We start from the raw sequence: 19322 nt of genomic DNA, 5'->3' as shown, positions 1-19322 counted from the left end.
AGTACAGAGGATAAAAATAAGTCAAAGTGCGTGGCTATCTGGCTGTGTGGACACCGGCCCGCTCAGCGGTGGAACCAGGGGAACCGCAGCCCAGATGTTTTCAATTCTGATGGAATGGAGCTGGAGCCAGGTGGCCACCTGCAAGCTGTTGACGTGGCTGGGGAGGAGAGACAGATGAGTGAGTGCTGAGCCGGTCACTTCCAGAAGTGATTCTCACAGTCAATCAGTGACAAACTATCACAGCTGGTCCAGATATGCAGGTAGTTAGACAGAATAATTCAGTTCAGTTTCTTCTTAGTGTTTATCAGGAAAAGTTAACAGTTCAGTTTGTACAATATTCCAAGCAGAGCTCAGTGTGAAGCGGCTCGTGTGAGCAAAGGTGATGCAGAGTGGGAGATGCAGAGTGTGAGAGCTCCGCGCACAGGCTGCATGTAAAGCTGGTCTTGGTGCAGCAGCAATGAGGAAGGTGTTGGCTCTGAGCAAAGGCTCAGACAGAAGGTGTATGGAAACACCAAAAAAGTCAGAAAATATTCTAAGTTTGGAAAAATTGAGAGGCCAAGCTTACCGTGAAAGATTAGCTGAGTTTCTGGCGAAGATGGAATGAGGAGCCGGGGTTCATATGCAGGTGCTGATTAGATGGAGATCAGGTTTGTCGATCAGCTTGAGGCGCACCACCTCTGCAGAGAAGAAAAAGGAGCAGCAGCAGGAGGAACAGAGCAGGCAGCCCACAGCAGTACCCCCCCCTCAATTGGAGCCCCCAGGCGACCTACCAGGACGACCAGGGTGATCAGGATGGTCCCGGTAGCAGTCCCGGATGAGGGAAGGGTCCAGGATGAGCACCCCCCGACCCAGGAACTTTCTTCAGGGTCATTGCCCTCCCAGTCCACCAGGTACTGGAAGCCCCACCCCCGATGGCACACGTCCAAGATCTTCCGGACAGTCCAAGCCGGATGACCGTCCACCATCTGGGCAGAAGGTAGTGGAGGAGCTGGAGGACACAGAGGGCTAGAGTGGACAGGCTTCAATCTGGAAACATGGAAGACCTGGTGGATCCGTAGGAGCGAGGAAGACTGAGACGGACAGCTACCAGATTGACCACCCGGTCCACAACAAAAAGTCAGATGAATTGGGGAGTCAGCTTCGGGGAGTCCGTCGCCAGGGGGATGTCCCGCGATGAGAGCCACACCTCTTGCCTGGGCTGATAAACGGGGGCGGGAGCCCGATGCCCATCAGCATGGCCCTGCATCCGGGTCCGGATCTTTAGCAGGGCAGAGCGGGTGGTCCTCCACACCCGACAGCATCTCCTGAGGTGGAGCTGCACCGATGGAATGGAGACCTCGGATTCCTGGGAAGGGAACAGCGGCGGCTGATAGCCCAGGGAGGCCTCAAAAGGAGAGAGTCCGGTGACTGAAGAGACCTGGGAGTTGTGTGCATACTCCACCCAGGGCAGGTGTAGACTCCAGTCCATTGGGTGGGTGGCGAACACGCACCGTAGGGTCTCAAGGTCTTGGTTGGCCTGCTTTGCCTGCCTGTTGGTCTGAGGATGAAACCTGGACAACAGAGCAGCACAGACACTTTGCCAGACTTGCGAGGTGAACTGAGGCCCATGGTCAGATATGATGTCCAGGGGTATACCATGCAGCTGGACGACATGGAGGACTAGAAGGTCAGCGGTCTCCTGGGCGGTTGGTATCTTCGGCAGGGGCACGAAGTGGGCAGCCTTGGAGAACTGATCCACAATTGTGAGGACGACTGAGTTACCCTGGGATAGAGGTAGTCCGGTGATGAAGTCCATCCCGATGTGTGACCATGGGCGTCCAGGAATCGGGAGAGGTTGCAGGAGCCCAGCAGGAGGTTGGTGTGCAGTCTTCCCATGAGCACAGACCGAGCAAGCTTGGACAAATTCCCTCACATTGGCCTGTGCCGAGGGCCACCAGAAGCGGCGGAGGAGGTCCAGGGTACGGTGGACCCCGGGTTGGCAAGATAGCTTTGATGAGTGACAGAATTGGAGAACTTTAGACCGGGCCTCAGGTGGAACAAAAAGCCAATGGTGCGGTGGGTGGCGAATCGTTCTTTTAACAAAGAAAAAGTGGCATCAGCCTGAGGAGTCCACTGAAAAATGGTTTTAGAAGCCGTGAGTGTGGAGAGGGGGGCTGTGATCTGACTAAAACCGCAAATGAAGCATCGGTAGAAATTCGCAAATCCCAGGAATTGATGTGACTGCTTAACACAGGACAGAACTGGCCAATCCACGACTGCTTTGACTTTGGCCGGGTCAGGTTTGACCTAATTGTGGGAAATGATGAAGCCCAAAAAAGACACCGTGTTGAGGTTAAACTCGCATTTTTCTGCCTTGACGAATAACCGGTTCTCTAACAGTCGCTGGAGAACGAGGCGAACATGTTAGGTGTGGAATTGAAGGTTCGGTGAGAAGTGGTAGTGGGTACTGGTTGCGGACCGTGATGGCGTTTAACCCCCGGAAATCAATGCAGGGGCGAAGGGAACCATCCTTCTTACCAACAAAAAAGAAGCCTGCCCCTATGGGGGACAAAGAAGGTCAGATCAGCCCAGCGGCCAAGGAGTCCCGGATGTAGGTCTCCATTGACTCGCGTTCCAAGCGGGAGAGGTTATACAGCCTACCTGAGGGTAACGGGGCGCCAGGAAGCAAGTCAATGGCGCAGTCATATGGATGGTGAGGAGGAAGTGAGAGCGCACGATCCTTACTGAACACTTCACCAAGGTCGTGGTACTCAGGGGGAACTAACGTCAAATCGGGAGGTGAATGGACCTTGTCCTTGACCTCCATGCTGGGGGGAACCGAGGAACTAAGACACCCCCTGTGGCAGGCTTCGCTCCATCGAGTGATAACCCAGGACTGCCAATCTATTCCAGGATTGTGTTTGAAAATCCAAGGATGATTTAGAACCAAGGGGGATGAAGATGGGATCACATAAAAGTGTACAATCTCTCTGTGATTACCTGACACCACTAAAGTGACTGGAGCGGTGCGGTGAGTAATGGTTGGTAGGGGCGTGCCATCTAAAGCATGCACTGACAGTGAGGAAGGAAGCGCCTCAAGTGGCAGCCAAGCCTTGGAAGCAAAAACAGCGTCGTTGACGTCACCTTCGGCTCCCGTGTCAATGAGTGCCGGGACCAAAAGTGTTTCGCTGCCAAAACAAAGAGTGGCTGGGATTTGAGTGCGACAGGAACCCATGTCAGGTTTGTGGATACCAAGTGTTTGGAAATGATCAATCAATCAATTTTATTTATATAGCGCCAAATCACAACAAACAGTTGCCCCAAGGCGCTTTATATTGTAAGGCAAGGCCATACAATAATTACGTAAAAACCCCAACGGTCAAAACAACCCCCTGTGAGCAAGCACTTGGCGACAGTGGGAAGGAAAAACTCCCTTTTACAGGAAGAAACCTCCAGCAGAACCAGGCTCAGGGAGGGGCAGTCTTCTGCTGGGACTGGTTGGGGCTGAGGGAGAGAACCAAGAAAAAGACATGCTGTGGAGGGGAGCAGAGATCAATCACTAATGATTAAATGCAGAATGGTGCATACAGAGCAAAAAGAGAAAGAAACACTCAGTGCATCATGGGAACCCCCCAGCAGTCTAAGTCTATAGCAGCATAACTAAGGGATGGTTCAGGGTCTGCCTAAGGGAAGCATGTATAAAGTGAATAAAATTGGTCCTAGCACAGAACCTTGTGGAACTCCATAATTAACCTTAGTCTGTGAAGAAGATTCCCCATTTACATGAACAAATTGTAATCTATTAGATAAATATGATTCAAACCACCGCAGCGCAGTGCCTTTAATACCTATGGCATGCTCTAATCTCTGTAATAAAATTTTATGGTCAACAGTATCAAAAGCAGCACTGAGGTCTAACAGAACAAGCACAGAGATGAGTCCACTGTCTGAGGCCATAAGAAGATCATTTGTAACCTTCACTAATGCTGTTTCTGTACTATGATGAATTCTAAAACCTGACTGAAACTCTTCAAATAGACCATTTCTCTGCAGATGATCAGTTAGCTGTTTTACAACTACCCTTTCAAGAATTTTGAGAGAAAAGGAAGGTTGGAGATTGGCCTAAGATAGCTGGGTCAAGTGATGGCTTTTTAAGTAATGGTTTAATTACTGCCACCTTAAAAGCCTGTGGTACATAGCCAACTAATAAAGATAGATTGATCATATTTAAGATCGAAGCATTAAATAATGGTAGGGCTTCCTTGAGCAGCCTGGTAGGAATGGGGTCTAATAGACATGTTGATGGTTTGGATGAAGTAACTAATGAAAATAACTCAGACAGAACAATCTGAGAGAAAGAGTCTAACCAAATACCGGCATCACTGAAAGCAGCCAAAGATAACGATACGTCTTTGGGATGGTTATGAGTAATTTTTTCTCTAATAGTTAAAATTTTATTAGCAAAGAAAGTCATGAAGTCATTACTAGTTAAAGTTAAAGGAATACTCAGCTCAATAGAGCTCTGACTCTTTGTCAGTCTGGCTACAGTGCTGAAAAGAAACCTGGGGTTGTTCTTATTTTCTTCAATTAGTGATGAGTCGTAAGATGTCCTAGCTTTACGGAGGGCTTTTTTATAGAGCAACAGACTCTTTTTCCAGGCTAAGTGAAGATCTTCTAAATTAGTGAGACGCCATTTCCTCTCCAACTTACGGGTTATCTGCTTTAAGCTGTGAGTTTGTGAGTTATACCACGGAGTCAGGCACTTCTGATTTAAAGCTCTCTTTTTCAGAGGAGCTACAGCATCCAAAGTTGTCTTCAATGAGGATGTAAAACTATTGACGAGATACTCTATCTCACTTACAGAGTTTAGGTAGCTACTCTGCACTGTGTTGGTATATGGCATTAGAGAACATAAAGAAGGAATCATATCCTTAAACCTAGTTACAGCGCTTTCTGAAAGACTTCTAGTGTAATGAAACTTATTCCCCACTGATGTCAACAATATCAATTATTAAACAAATTTTAATAGAATCAAAAAAGTACAAATAGATATAAAACACAGTTATAAAGAATCCCAATAAAAGAAAATAACTCCCAGCAAAAAACTAGATAGATAGTTTGTACTTAGAGAAAAGAAAGAGAAAAAAAAAACTGAGAAATCCAAACAACTAACAAAGTCCCAAAAGTGTCCAATGCACTTAAAACACCAGTTGCATTGTCCTTTTTGTAGAGGGGAGGAAAGGAGGAAGCCTTCTTCCGTCGCCACGGGTTCGACCTCAAGCACACTGAGAGGGAGAAAAAAGAAGGGGGCGTTCAGTGTCCTGACCCAACGTTAACCACACCCACACACACATACACAATTGACTCTTGCAGGGCGATGTCCCTTTTTTACTTAGCTTATGGAGCGTCAAATCCTCTCTCCACATCGAGTCTGGATCGCTCTCCGGGGGTCCGCCTCCAAGTGTGGTTGTCCTTGCCTACACCGCTGATGAATCAGGGGAAAAAACGCTCTGGCCCGATATCCAGGAAGCCTCCAGCTTTGGAATCAGCCAATAAAGTTCAGTGAGGGAGGAGCCATTCAATTAGTCCAGTTTCTCCCAACTCCAATCTAAATAAACACCTGCCACTAATAACAACCCAATAAAACACTACAAGCAAGTACATACAAAAAACCTGTTCAAACAGACACAACACCCAAATAAAAAAACCTTAAATGATTGAGGGACCATAAAGAAAAAAACCCCAATTAAAAAATATCACTGTGACATTTTTCCCCAGTTTTAAAAATTGGTCGTCTCGGCCAATTACTCACGATACCGGGCTGGGGGCACACCAATATTGGAACATTGCGAGCGACGCACGATAGGCACTTCGGGGACCAGTGGTTCTTCTGAAGGGCCAGGGAGTTCAGCCTGACGCCCATTCTGTTCTTCCGGCACCATCTGGCAGGGGACAAGTCTGGGAAGCCACCAAGTAGGAGGTGGTAGCTTTTCCTGTTGTATCTGTAATTCCACTGGTTCCTCTCGCTCCTCCTGCACGCTGTCAATAGGGCACAAACGGAGATTGTTATGATGGATAGTGTGTGTTGGAGCATCCTTACCTTCAGGGCGAACAATGTAAACGGGATGGTCTTCTCTCAGTCGACCCACCACCACAAACAATCCCGGGCCCCACCTCGGGGCTAGTTTCTCTCTCGCCCCCCTGCGAAAATTGTGCACCAGGACGCGCTCGCCTGAAACTAAGTTGACACAGCTGATTCATGAGAGATTACTCAAAAGCAGCACCATGATCCGATAAAATGTGTTCCGGACATCCAAATGTGTGAATAAGGTTGCCATATATGGCCCGAACAGTGGTGTCAGTGGACTGGTCCTTCGTAGGCACTACGACAGCGTACTTTGAGAACAGGTCAGTAATCACCAAAATATACTGATACCTGTCTTCTACTCACCCCAAGGAAAGATAATCAATCCCCACAACCTCAAATGGATAAGAGGTAGAGATGGGGTGCAATGATGCTCGCACAGCTGGACCAACCTTGGTGCAAATACAGTGGTGACAGGATTCAGTCCATTCTTTAACATCCTGCAACATTCCTGGCCAGTAACAGCACTGTCGCAGGGCTGCTCCAGTCCTCTCCCTACTGGGCTGGCCCAACGTCTCATGGTAGGCCCGCCATATTTCCCTTTTCTCTTGCTTTGGGACAATAACTTGAAACATTTCAGATTCAATCCCGGGCTCTTCCCACACTCTTCCCAACACCCCATCCTGTAACCTGATCTTCTCCCCCTCCCTTACAAGTCCTTTTAAATACTGGGAGGCCTCTCCATGTACCCCAGGTCTTGGGATACCCTGCTCCTTCCACTGACGCAGTTGTACAAGGTCTGGGTCTTTAGCCTTGCCTTACAATATGGAGCGCCTTGGGGCAACTGTTTGTTGTGATTTGGCGCTATATAAGAAAAAAGTTGATTGATTGAGTTGATTTAGCCTGGCGTTCACCCCAAGATACCTCTCCAGCCACCACTGCGTTTGCAACATACCCAGAGGACACCGCTAGCCCTCGCTCCGGAAGCCTAGAAAGCGCATCAGCATTTTTATTTTGGGTACCAGGGCGATATTTAATCATGTACCTGAAATTTGCAAGTTGGGCCACCCATCGCTGTTCTACTGCTCCCAAACGGGCTGTATCAAGATGCACTAGTGGATTGTTATCTGTGAAAACAACAAACTCAGAGCCATAAAGATAGTCTTTAAATTTTTCAGTCACTGCCCATTTCAAGGCCAACAGTTCCAACTTAAAGGAGCTGTAATTTTGGTCATTGCGCTCAGCAGGCTGGAGACTTCTACTAGCATAGGCAATGACTCGCTCTTTTCCACCTTGGACCTGAGCCAATACAGCACCAAGGCCTTCAAAACTGGCATCCGTGTATAATCTAAACGGTAACGAAAACTCAGCATAAGCCAAAATGGGAGCATTTACCAAAGCTGCCTTGAGAGTGTCAAAGGCTTTCTGGCACTCCTCAGACCAGTCCACTAATGTCGACTTAACCTCATGCGCAGTATTCCGAGTCAAGGCATTAAGAGGTGTGGCAATCTTTGAGAAACCAGGGATAAACCGTCTATAATAACCGGCAAAGCCAAGGAACAATTTCACCTGTTTTGATGTCTGAGGCACTGGCCATTCTTTTACTGCCGCAGTTTTAGTAGGGTCAGTCGCCACTCCCTTCTCACTAATCACATGGCCTAAATAAGTCACCTCCCGTTGAAAAAGGCTACACTTCTTTGGTTGCAACTTAAGGCCATGTTAGCTCAGCCTTTGAAACACTTCTTCCAGAAGTTTCAGGTGGCTGTTGAAATCTGGAGAGAAGACCACAACATCATCTAGATATATCAACAGAGTCATTAACCAAACTACCCAAACAGCGCTGCATCAGCCTCTGAAACGTGGCAGGGGCATTACATAAGCCAAAGGGCATCCTCTCAAACTCATACATCCCAAAAGGAGTTGTAAATGCTGTCTTCTCACGGTCAGCAGGGTCCATCTCGACCTGCCAGTAACCACTGGCCAGGTCCAGGGTGGAGTACCATTTGGCCGCTTTCAGCCCCATCAGGGATTCCTCTATGCGAGGTAGGGGATAAGCATCTTTATGAGTCAGTGCGTTGAGTTTCCTATAGTCCACGCAAAATCTCCAACCACCATCCTTCTTCCTCACAAGCACAATCGGGGCAGCCCATGGGCTAGCACTTTCCTTCACTACTCCACTATCAAGCATATTCTTTAATAGTGTCTGTAGCTCTTGATATAACGCATGAGGGACTGGACGATACCGCTCTCGACTAGGGGGCGCTGAGCCTGTTGGTATTTGGTGTCTAACGACTCCATTTCGGCCAAAGTCTTCCTTGTGTTGTGAAAAAAACCTTCCTCCATCTATAGAGCAAGGCTGTCAACTCCTCCTGCTGTCCCGGAGTATGGCCACCTCCGGGGAGGGGCAACACAGAATGTAAATGTTCAACTTCTCCATCCCCCACCCCTACACGTCTCACGGTCACCTCAACAACATCTGGGGCTACAGGGTTCAATACAAGCTCCTGCTCTCCTTGGATATCAGCCACCATAACCTCCCTGACACTAGCCACTGGCTGTCGCTGCGGGACTTCCACCAGATATGGATTAGGGTTACACACCCTGCATGGAACACGCCCTTCTGTCACTGTAGCCAAGGTCCGCCCTATACGCCACTCTTTATCACCCTCTGGAAGAGGTTCAACCACAACACAGGATGAATTACAAGAGGTGGGAGTTGTCTGCATCCACAAAACCATCTCCGACTGAGGAGGGATGACTACTGGCAACAGGCGAGGCAACTTGGCAACCCCTTCATACAATGGTACCGGACCTTTGATAGCGGCCCTTTGACAATCCACAAATGCTCTAGACCAGGCTTCACTCTCTGTAGATGGCATCACAGTTTTAAAAGCTAGCAACCCCGGATGACTCCCCTCTGTAAGGGCGGACCAGACCGGCCTTATAATGTTCATCCCTAGTATGCCCTTATCGGGGCCCAAACAGCCATCCTCTACAATTATTACCCCTTTACCTGGAACATCAGTGCCTCCCACCATACAATCAACAAGGGCGTAGCCTATATAGGGTATCTTCAATCCATTAGCAGCCCGGAGAGTCAGCCAAGGCACAGTATCGACACCAGTCACCCCAGTCCCTTCCAGGTGCCTCTTAAATAGACTTTGGCTCATCAGCGTGACCTGTGACCCGGTATCGAGTACAAAAGGAACAGCTCAGTTATTCAACTTTATTAGAACATCAGGGCACTCACCAACAAGGGCAGACTTCGAGCTGATGGTGCCACAGGTGGTAAACTGTGGATGGAAAACTGGGCCTTCATTTCTGTAATGAGATCAGAAGAGAGAGCTTTTAATTGATCTTTAATCTCAGTCCTTATCTCACCAAACAATTCTTCCTTGAGCTCGGCCTTAATCTGTGCTTTTAATTGATCAGGGTTAACTGCTGCCTGGCTTTGTGGGGCATAGGAGACTCTATTCTAGATAGTGGCTTCTTCATCCTCATCGAGCTCCTGTGCCAAAGCCTGGGCTTCTTTGCAGGCATCCTTAAAGGACATAGTTCTTTGACGTCTCATTTGTCAGATCAATTCTTGTGTAATTGGCCCCTTCCTCAAGCCCACCATAAGATGATCCAACAGTGCCTCATCTTCCCCACTGGCGCCATCTTCATCATTTTCTTGCCATCTGTAAAATAACTCTCTTAACCGCAAAATAAAGTCATTAACAGTTTCATCAATCTTTTGTTTACAGTTAAAAAATTAGCTCGTAGCTGTGCTTTACTAGTTGACTGTGCATACAGGATCTGTAATAAATCAAGAATTTTCTTGCCCGTATCCTTATCCCTTGGGCTAGCAAGCTGCAACTCTCGCTTAGCGTTGCCCTCTAATGTCCCCAGAACAAAATCTGCTTGTTGTTGCTGGCTTAGCCCTTGTGCCCTCAACATAGCTTCTACCTGTTCCCTCCATTGAGCAAATTTAGTCCTTTCTGTAGAGGGGAGGAAAAGAGGAAGCCTTCTTCCGTCGCCAGGGGTTCGACTTCCAGCACACTGAGAGGGAGAAAAAAGAAGGGGGCGTTCAGTGTCCTGACCCAACGTTAACCACACCCACACACACGTACAAAATTGACTCTTGCAGGGCGACGTCCCTTTTTTACTTAGCTTATGGAGCGTCAAATCCTCTCTCTACGTCGAGTCTGGATCGCTCTCCGGGGGCCCGCCTCCAAGTGTGGTTGTCCTTGCCTACACTGCCGATGAATCAGGGGAAAAAACGCTCCGGCCCGATATCCAGGAAGCCAACGGAGATGCACGCTACAAAACGAGACAGCTTTTAGCGGCCTAACTCAAACAACGTTAGACCACACAACCAAATCTACGCGCTGCAAAACGACGTCCCTTTTCACTTAGCTCATCAAGCAGGAGATATCCCCAGTTGCGCCAGCTCCTCGCATCTCTGTCTTCACACCTTCCTCTCGTACAGCCGCTTCCTGGTTCCCTTTGACCGGGTTCCCCCTCCTGCACCCTCCGCTCCTCTTTTACCAGCCTCCAGCTTTGGAATCAACCAATAAAGTTCAGTGAGGGAGGAGCCATTCAATTAGTCCAGTTTCTCCCAACTCCAATCCAAATAAACACCTACCACTAATAACAACCCAATAAAACACTACAAGCAAGTACATACAAAAAAACCTGTTCAAACAGACACAACACCCAAATAAAAAAAAACTCAAATAATTGAGGGACCATAAAGAAAAAAACCCAAATAAAAAAGACCACTGTGACACCCACACCTGTGAATTTAGCTTGGCTCACCCGTGGCCCGGATCCTACGGGTGAGCGTTGGCTTTTGGCCGAACAGGGCATGTGCTAAGGCTGTGCCCCTTAGCACTACAATAGAGACACTCCCCAGCAGCCAGTCTCCGTTGTCGTTCTTTAGGGGGCAATTTAGCCCTGCCGAGCTGCATAGGCTCACCAGCAGGGGGAGCTGATGTGTCAGGGGAGGTCTCGATGGAGCATGGTAGAGGCGGTCCTGGTGTATGCTGAGGGGAGGGGCGAGCGGAAAAGTCCCGATCAGCCTGACGGCCCTTAACCCGGCGACGCTCCCTCATGCGGTTATCCAGCCTAATAATTAATGAAATAAGTGAGTCCAGATTACTCGGTTCGTCCCGGACTGCCAACTCATCTTTCAATGCGTCACTCAGGCCATTTATGAATACGCTTCGCAGTGCAGCGTCATTCCAGTCGGCCTCCGCTGCCAATACGCGGACGTCCACCACGAATTCTGCAGCACTACACGAGCCCTGCTTAAGAGTGAGCAACTGTTGAGAAACAGAATCCCTCCGAGTTGGATGGTCAAAAACTAAACGGAATTCCTTAGAGAATGCAGCGAAAGAACGGAGGAGCGGGGAGTCGTTGCTCCAGAGCGCGGTCGCCCAGGAGCGCACGTCTCCCCTGAGCAGATTAATGTCGTAACCCACTTGCTTTTGTCGGAGCTATACTGAGACGGACGTTGATCAAAGACAAGAGAGCATTGCATCAGAAAAGCAGCACATGTATCTACACAACCCGTGAACGGTTCTGGGTGGCATACAAATGGTTCGGGTGGAACCGTGGAGGCAGTGCCGGAGAACGAGGAGGTGATTATTTGAGCTGCAGCAGCAGGAGACAGTGTCGGAGTGTGTCTGACTGAAAGCTAAGACAGCTCAATCAGTGAAAAACTATCACAGCTGGTCCAGATATGCAGGTAGTTAGACAGAATGATTCAGTTCAGTTTCTTCTTAGTGTTTGTTATCAGGAAAAATTAACAGTTCAGTTTGTACAATATTCTAAGCAGAGCTCAGTGTGAAGCGGCTCGTGTGAGCAAAGGTGATGTAGAGTGTGAGAGCTCCGCGCACAGGCTGCTGGTAAAGCTGGTCTTGGTGCAGCAGCAATGAGGAAGGTGTTGGCTCTGAGCAAAGGCTCAGACAGAAGGTGTATTTTTGGAACAATAGAAAAGCCAAGAAAGATTAGCTGAGTTTCTGGCGAAGATGGAATGAGGAGCCAGGGTTCATATGCAGGTGCTGATTAGATGGAGATCAGCTTGAGGCGCACCACCTCTGCAGAGGAGAAAAAGGAGCAGCAGCAGGAGGAACAGAGCAGGCAGCCCACAACATTAATACTGGAAGAGGTGGAAAAGGTCAGTGTTAAAGAGTTGCACTGCCCCCAAGAGACCAAGGATCAGTTCTTGCTCAAGCTACCAATCTGTGTCCTGGCTCAAACTGCTTTACCTGCTTTGTCCCAGTCCACTCTGCCTTAAATGGGAACCTGTCTTTCCTGCCCAAGGAACTTGGAATAGACAAAGTTCTTGTCTCATCCACTTAATGATATGGTGTCCAGGGATAAGCTCTGGTTTGATGGGTCTCAGGACCTGAAATGGACTTGCTTTTTTCTAACTTGTCAAAGATGTGGAAACTTATGTTGACATCAAGACAGGTCTGTGCAGCAGATTTTATGGAATCATGACATCACTGTACAGATGGGTTTGTTGATGCCATTACCTTTGCAGGAGATTGAAGGTCCATGACAAAGATTCAGAGTTTCAGGATTCAGGGTCAACATCATGGACTTGGCCATCAGAAGTCCATATGTGTGCAGCAAAACTGATGAACCTGTATTGACCTTCAGTTACACCAGCAGTGACAGCCATGTTTCTGGGTTTTTGGCCTTTGAGATCAATAGATGCCTGGGAAGGGCTTCTGGAGTCATGAAGTTGCTGGACAGAGACATTTGGTGATACCTTTTCAGGAAAATGAAGGTCTTAAAGTGGTTCCTTAGTCTATTGAATGCAGTGATGTGTGGTATCAGAACATGACCTGAACGTATCCAAGGTCTTAATCCTTTTCTGTCTGCTCCAAATTTGTACCATTTATTTTCCAAACAATATTTTAGAATTGATTATTGTTTAAAAAACAATTCTTTAATGGGAGGGGCTTATTTTTGGATCACTCACTGTAAGTGCTGATCTGTTACTTGTAATTGAAGGGTTTCTGCAATGAAAGTCAGACTTTTACTGAATGAAAACACAGAAGAAATCAGGAGATTAAAAATTGAGTTCATGCAAAAGTTCAAGAATTTAATGTTCAACCTCAGCAAACCAAAGGTTTGTGTGTGTGTGTGTGTGTGTGTGTGTGTGTGTGTGTGTGTGTGTGTGTGTGTGTGTGTGTGTGTGTGTGTGTGTGTGTGTGTGTGTGTGTGTGTGTGTGTGTGTGTGTGTGTTGTCAGAACTACTTCAGGGATTGTGTGTTTGATCTGTGTGAGCTGGATGGAGCCGTGCGCATTTTGTGTGAAGCCATTGAAGCTTATGTCAACGAATGCCAGGACCGTGGAGTCACTGTGGGACTCTGGAGGAACCAAACCTTCTGCTGTGAGTGTCGGATGACTGAGTGGATGAAAGAGTGACGTCATACTTGATCTGATCCCAGCAGTTCTTTGTCAAACCTGACTTTGTGTGTCTTTGTCCAGCTCTGAACTGTCCTCCCAACAGCCACTATCAGCCTTGTGCAGACCCCTGCGAGGAAACCTGTGCTGGGAAACCTTCTGGCTGCAGTGGGTTCTGCTCTGAGGGCTGTGTGTGTGATCCTGGATTTGTACTGAGTGGCAACAAGTGTGTCAGTAAGAATTCATGTGGCTGCAAACACAACGGGCTGTATTATGAGGTAAAGTGTCTTCTTTTGTCAAAACTGATAATGGAACATGTATAGATGTAACATATGGTTTTAAAGACATAACAAATAAATGAATGAATGAATGAATGCAAGATGAGGTGTCTCTCTCTCTGTGTGTGTCTACGTATATAGATGACAGCTACCGGCAAGACCGATGCAAAATTATATAAGTCTCAGGACGTCCCAAACTATACAGTAGTTAGTTTGGACCATCATCTTAATGCTAACACAGTAACATGTCCTGTGTCTCTGTCAGCATGGAGAGGAGTTTTACTTGAAGGACTGTAAACAGAAGTGTAAGTGTGACGCTCCCTCTGTCATGTGCGTGTCCTCTGAATGTCCCGCTCTGCATGAATGTAAAGTTCAGGGAGGAGAGCTGGGCTGCTATCCCATCGGTAAGTTTGCTGTCACAAACTACCCGCCAAGTCAGAACCAAATTTCATATTAATTATAGCTGAAATGGCCAAGATTGTCCTTTGCCTGGACTGCCGTCTTTCGCTGTCATTGCTATAGTACAGTGCATCTGGAAAGTATTCAGAGTGATTCACTTTTTCCGCATTTTGTTATGTTACAACAGCCTTATTCCATAATGGAGTAAATTAATGTTTTCCCTCAAAATTCTGCTCACAGCACCCCATAATGACAACATGAAATATTTATTTTTTATTTGTAGAAAATTTATGAAAAATAAAAAATAATACCCCCATCACACGAGAGGCCGAATGAGACCGAATCCCCTCCAAATTTCGTAAGTGTCGAACTGCATTCAGAAACGTCAGACAACATTCTCAGAGCAGTCTAAACAGTTGGGCATGGTTGTGTGGCCGTCTCAAATGATTTGCTCATGTTGAAAACATTTGTGGGGCAATCAAAGTGGAAAAATCTTTAATGGCAGTCGAGTTGGAATCTAACTGCAGTCTGACTGCGTTCAAAATACTCTCACGGCATCAAAACAGCATACACAGCAGTCTGATCACTCTTGAGAGACATTCGCCATGGTCAGGCACGTTTAATCCTGCCAGCATGTCCCAGACTGCCCCCCCCCCCCCCCATGCATCCTGTTGGGGTGTGCAGAGAATATTATGTGTAACATCTGCACATATATCTTGTGAACTACAACCCCAATTGCAATGAAGTTGGGACGTTGTGTAAAATATAAATAAAAACAGAATACAATGATTTTCAAATCCTCTTCAACCTATATTCAATTGAATACACCACAAAGACAAGACATTTAATGTTCAAACTGATAAACTTTATTGTTTTTGTGCAAATATTTTCTTATTTTAAAATGGATGCCTGCAACACGTTTCAAAAAGGCTGGGACAGTGGTATGTTTACCACTGTGTTACATCACCTTTTCTTCTAACAGCACTCAATAAGTGTTTGGGAACTGAGGACACTAGTTGCTGAAGCTTTGTAGGTGGAATTATTTCCCATTCTTACTTGATGTACGACTTAAGTTGTTCAACAGTCCGGGGTCTCCAAAAACAATATGAAATGTGGACTCATCAGACCACAGCACACTTTTCCACTTTGCGTCTGTCCATTTCAAATAAACTCAGGCCCAGAGAAGGCCGCGGCATTTCTGGATGTTGTTGATGTATGGCTTTCACTTTGGCATGGTAGAGTTTTAACTTGTACTTGTAGATGTAGTGACGAACTGTGTTAACTGACAATGATTTTCTGAAGTGTTCCTGAGCCCACGCGGTAAGATCCTGTACACAGTGATGTTGGTTTTTAATGCAGTGCTGCCTGAGGGATCGAAGGTCACAGGTATTCAATGTTGGTTTTCGGCCTTGCCGCTTACGTGTAGAAACTTCTCCAGATTCTCTGAATCTTCTGATTAATTATGGACTGTAGATAATGGAATCCCTAAATTCCTTGTAATTAATTGAGTGTTGAGAAACATTGTTCTTAAACTGTTGAACTATTTTTTCACGCAGTTGTTCACAAAGTGGTTATCCTTGCCCCATCTTTGCTTGTGAATGGCTGAGCCTTTTGGGGATGCTCATCCATTTCCAGTTTGGTGTTCTTTGAGCATTCATCAACTTTCCCAGTCTTTTGTTGCCCGTCCCAACTTTTTTGAAATGTGTTGCAGGCATCCATTTCAAAATGAGCAAATATTTGCACAAAAACAAAAAAGTTTATCAGTTTGAACATTAAATATCTTGTCTTTGTGGTGTATTCAATATATATATATATATAGGTTGAAGAGGATTTGCAAATCATTGTATTCTGTTTTTATTTTACATTTTACACAACGTCCCAACTTCACTGGAATTGGAGTTGTAGATGTGAACATTGTGCAGTCAAACCAAAACCACCGTGTGTCACTGAACGGGGAGTCACAGCTGTAATACACATATTATGACATGTACACCATCTAACGCTGCAAAAGGAATGACGATGCAACTCTTCCGCCAAGCCACTACAACATAAATAAAAATAAAAGCTTACCTTTGGGATGGCTCAAGATGCGCCTCACAACGCATTCCTCTTTGCAGCACCGCTCAAGCTCCTTCAGGTTGGATGGGGTGCGTCGATGCACAGCCATTTTCAGATCTCAGATCAAGGTCACCTTCGGGAGCTTCACTGATGTTTACGTGCGTGGAAGTGACTCAGGAAGCATGGCAGGAGGTGTTTCCCATTGCGTGCACACTGAGACGAGCGAAGGTGTGGTGACCCTTACTGTAGGTCTTGCTGGTGGTGCTGAGGTCATGGAGGGCGCTGATAGATCCTGAACGGGGCACGCTCTTGTCGTTTCCAAAGAATCAAGCAGCGCCGTGAGCTGTGGCCGTGCAGACGGTGTTTGAGCGGCAGATGATCTCGGGATTGTTCTTAACAGGTCCTGCTGCAGCCGACGTTGCTGAAGACATAGGTAATGTGTTTTCTTCAGAAGTTTCAGATGCAGGTAGCGCTGCTGAGAGTTTAGGCTGTGGGGATTTCTCCAGTGGTTCAGCTGACAGGCCAGGCGAAGTGAGCGGCGCAGGCTCTGCTTCAGCTGGTGCTGCTGTGGGCTGTGGAGGTGGGTGTGCCGAGGCTGCTGCTGATTGCAGTGTGTGCGCGGCAGGAGGCAGAAGTGGAGCCACTAAAGCCTGTAGAGTGTGGTGCCGAAGGGTCGGGAGCGGAGTCTCCTGGATCTGATGCGCCAATGTGCACGGAGCAGGTGTTGCCGGCTGCAGTGGGGGCGTGTACTTTCCTGATGCCCCTGCAGAGGATGTGACACATGCAGGGGATTCAGGCAACATAAAAGCCTCAGTTATAGCAGGCAGAGGGAATTTAGAGGCTGCAGGCTTAGACAGGGGCGTAAGAAGCTTTTGTGGGACCGGTGTCAGTGCGAATGGCGTAAGAGCAGCACTTGACCACGGAGTGGGCCGTCCAGCTGAAGACTCTGCTCGGCCGGGTTCTGCGTTGACGAATACTGAGGAACAACTGCTGGTGGCTGACAAAGCGGGGTCGGAGTAACCTGCTAAGGGGGTGTGATGGCTGCGGCAGAATCTGTGATCACTCGTGGAGTATGAAGACAGGAATTACAAAGTTTGGATTCAGAAAGAAAGTTCATTGGATCCTCAATGTATGGAGGGATCTGACCACTCTAGAACAAAGCTTTGATGTTAACCGGGTCTGGGTAAGATGACACGGTCTCTGGTTCATCCCACAGGATCTGGTCTGAGGAAAAAAATCAGATGTCTGTCCTGCTGATCTGGAGTGTCCAGAAATTCATAGAATAATTCCTGAATCTTAAAAAATACAGTGGTAGTGTTCTGTAGATCTGAACCTTCCATATCTGATGAGGCGTTATCGTCAAGGTCCACCCATTCTGCCTCGTCATCGGCGAGCAGGTGGCCAGGCAGCAGGTGCAGTTCAGTGTGTCTCACCCATGCCGGGAGGCTCCCCACCGTGAATAAGCCATCCAGATCCTCTAACTCAGGGAAGAACTGGTACAACCAGATAGTGGCTTCAACCAAATTCCAGGCTTTATCCAAAAAATCTCATTTTCGCTTCGGAGTCTGGCAGGAGTGAAAGCAGTTGAAGAGAAAATGAATTTCTGAAAAATGTCCTTAACAAGAGCAATGTCTGGATTCATGGCTGGGGGGGGAGTCCACTGCTCCCTGGTACTGGCTTGTTCGTTCTGTCATGATTCACAGGTAAGCAGAGCACAGAAGGTGGGAGGGTGCAAAATGGAGACTCACAGGCAGGTGGCGGATTAAAAAAAGGCTTTATCGATAATTCAGGCAGGTGGTCTGGTACACAGAATGATAAGAGTGATAAACGGAGGCGTCGTCAAAAAACAGGCAGCGTTTGAGAGCACAGCAAAACAGTGTAACATGGGCAAAGACAAAAATCCAGATCCAGAACACAAGTGAGGTCGAGCTAAATGTGGAAACAAGTCACTGTGACGTGAAGGGCCAGGAAGAAGATAATATCAACAAACAAGCGATGACAAAACACACAGGGCTTAAATACACAGTGGATAATTAGAACGTGATGTGAAGCAGGTATGAACAGATGAAACAGATGAGACACAACTGTGAGACAAGAGAGTGCTGTGACCAGTGGGCGAGGGGGTGACAAACTAAATGGGGCGTGGCCAACAGAGATGAGAAGGTGAAGGGCAAGAGAGTGAAGTGATCTGAGGACATGACTGTGATACAAATGAAACTGGGTGTGAAAACATGAGAACTGAGACAAGGTGTGCAGTGACAACATGGACATGACTAAGACAACAAGACTGAAGCAAGAGCAACAAGAAAATCAAAAGCTGAAACTAGAATGGAACTGAAATGAATAATATTACAACTGAAGACTAATGTGGTAAACCAGACAAATAAACTTAGTGACGCAAGCAATCAAAAAACAACAATCAAAGACAGTGGATCAAAACTAAACTAAACAAGAATGGAACGCAACATGTGGCTATAGTGAGTGGAGAACAGAAACAACAAACTGTGACAAAAGCAAAATAAACAGATGATAAAGAAAGCAAATAAAAGATATTAATAAAGAAAGACTGACAGAAACTAATGAACAAGACCTGAGCAAAGGGAAATCTTGACAAAGACAGGTGTGTGCCTTTCCAAATCATGTCCAGTCAGCTGAATTTACCCCAATTAAGCTGTTAAAACATCTCAAGGATGATCAGTGGAAACAGGATGCACCTGAGCTTAATTTTGAGCTTCATGGTAAAGGCTGGGAATACTTATGTCCATGTAATTTCTTAGTTTTTTTTATTATTATTATTTTTGATGAATTTGGAAAAATCTAAAAAAAACTCTTTCGTGTTGTTATTATGGGGTATTGTGTGTAGACATTTTGAGGGAAAAAATAATTTCATCCATTTTGGAATAAGGCTGTAACATAACAAAATGTGGAAGCGCTGTGAATACTTTCCAAATGCACAGTATGTAAATGTGTGGTATCGTCTTAAACCATAATAATTTAAACATCAAAGTCAAGTTAACTACAAACTAAAGGTAGAACCTTTTTTCCAGAAAGTTGAGATTAATCAGAACACCCAGAATAATGCACGTCATTTATTGTTTGTTTATAGTGTTTGTAGTAGT

General features: G+C 46.7%; 1 protein-coding gene across 1 annotated transcript in view; it reads left to right on the top strand.

Annotated features, from left to right (window-relative positions):
* zanl (zonadhesin, like) overlaps positions 1–19322 on the top strand; it is a 222749-nt gene that overhangs the window by 124360 nt on the left and 79067 nt on the right. Inside the window, 4 exon segments of the mRNA XM_034165014.1 lie at positions 12120–12227; positions 13313–13454; positions 13553–13746; positions 14012–14150. Coding sequence (XP_034020905.1) covers positions 12120–12227; positions 13313–13454; positions 13553–13746; positions 14012–14150 — 583 coding nt within the window.

Source organism: Thalassophryne amazonica, chromosome 23 (assembly GCF_902500255.1).
Source record: "Thalassophryne amazonica chromosome 23, fThaAma1.1, whole genome shotgun sequence".
Classification (NCBI taxonomy): domain Eukaryota; kingdom Metazoa; phylum Chordata; class Actinopteri; order Batrachoidiformes; family Batrachoididae; genus Thalassophryne; species Thalassophryne amazonica.
Note: the sequence above shows the minus strand (reverse complement) of the source record. Positions and strands in the feature narration are given on the sequence as shown.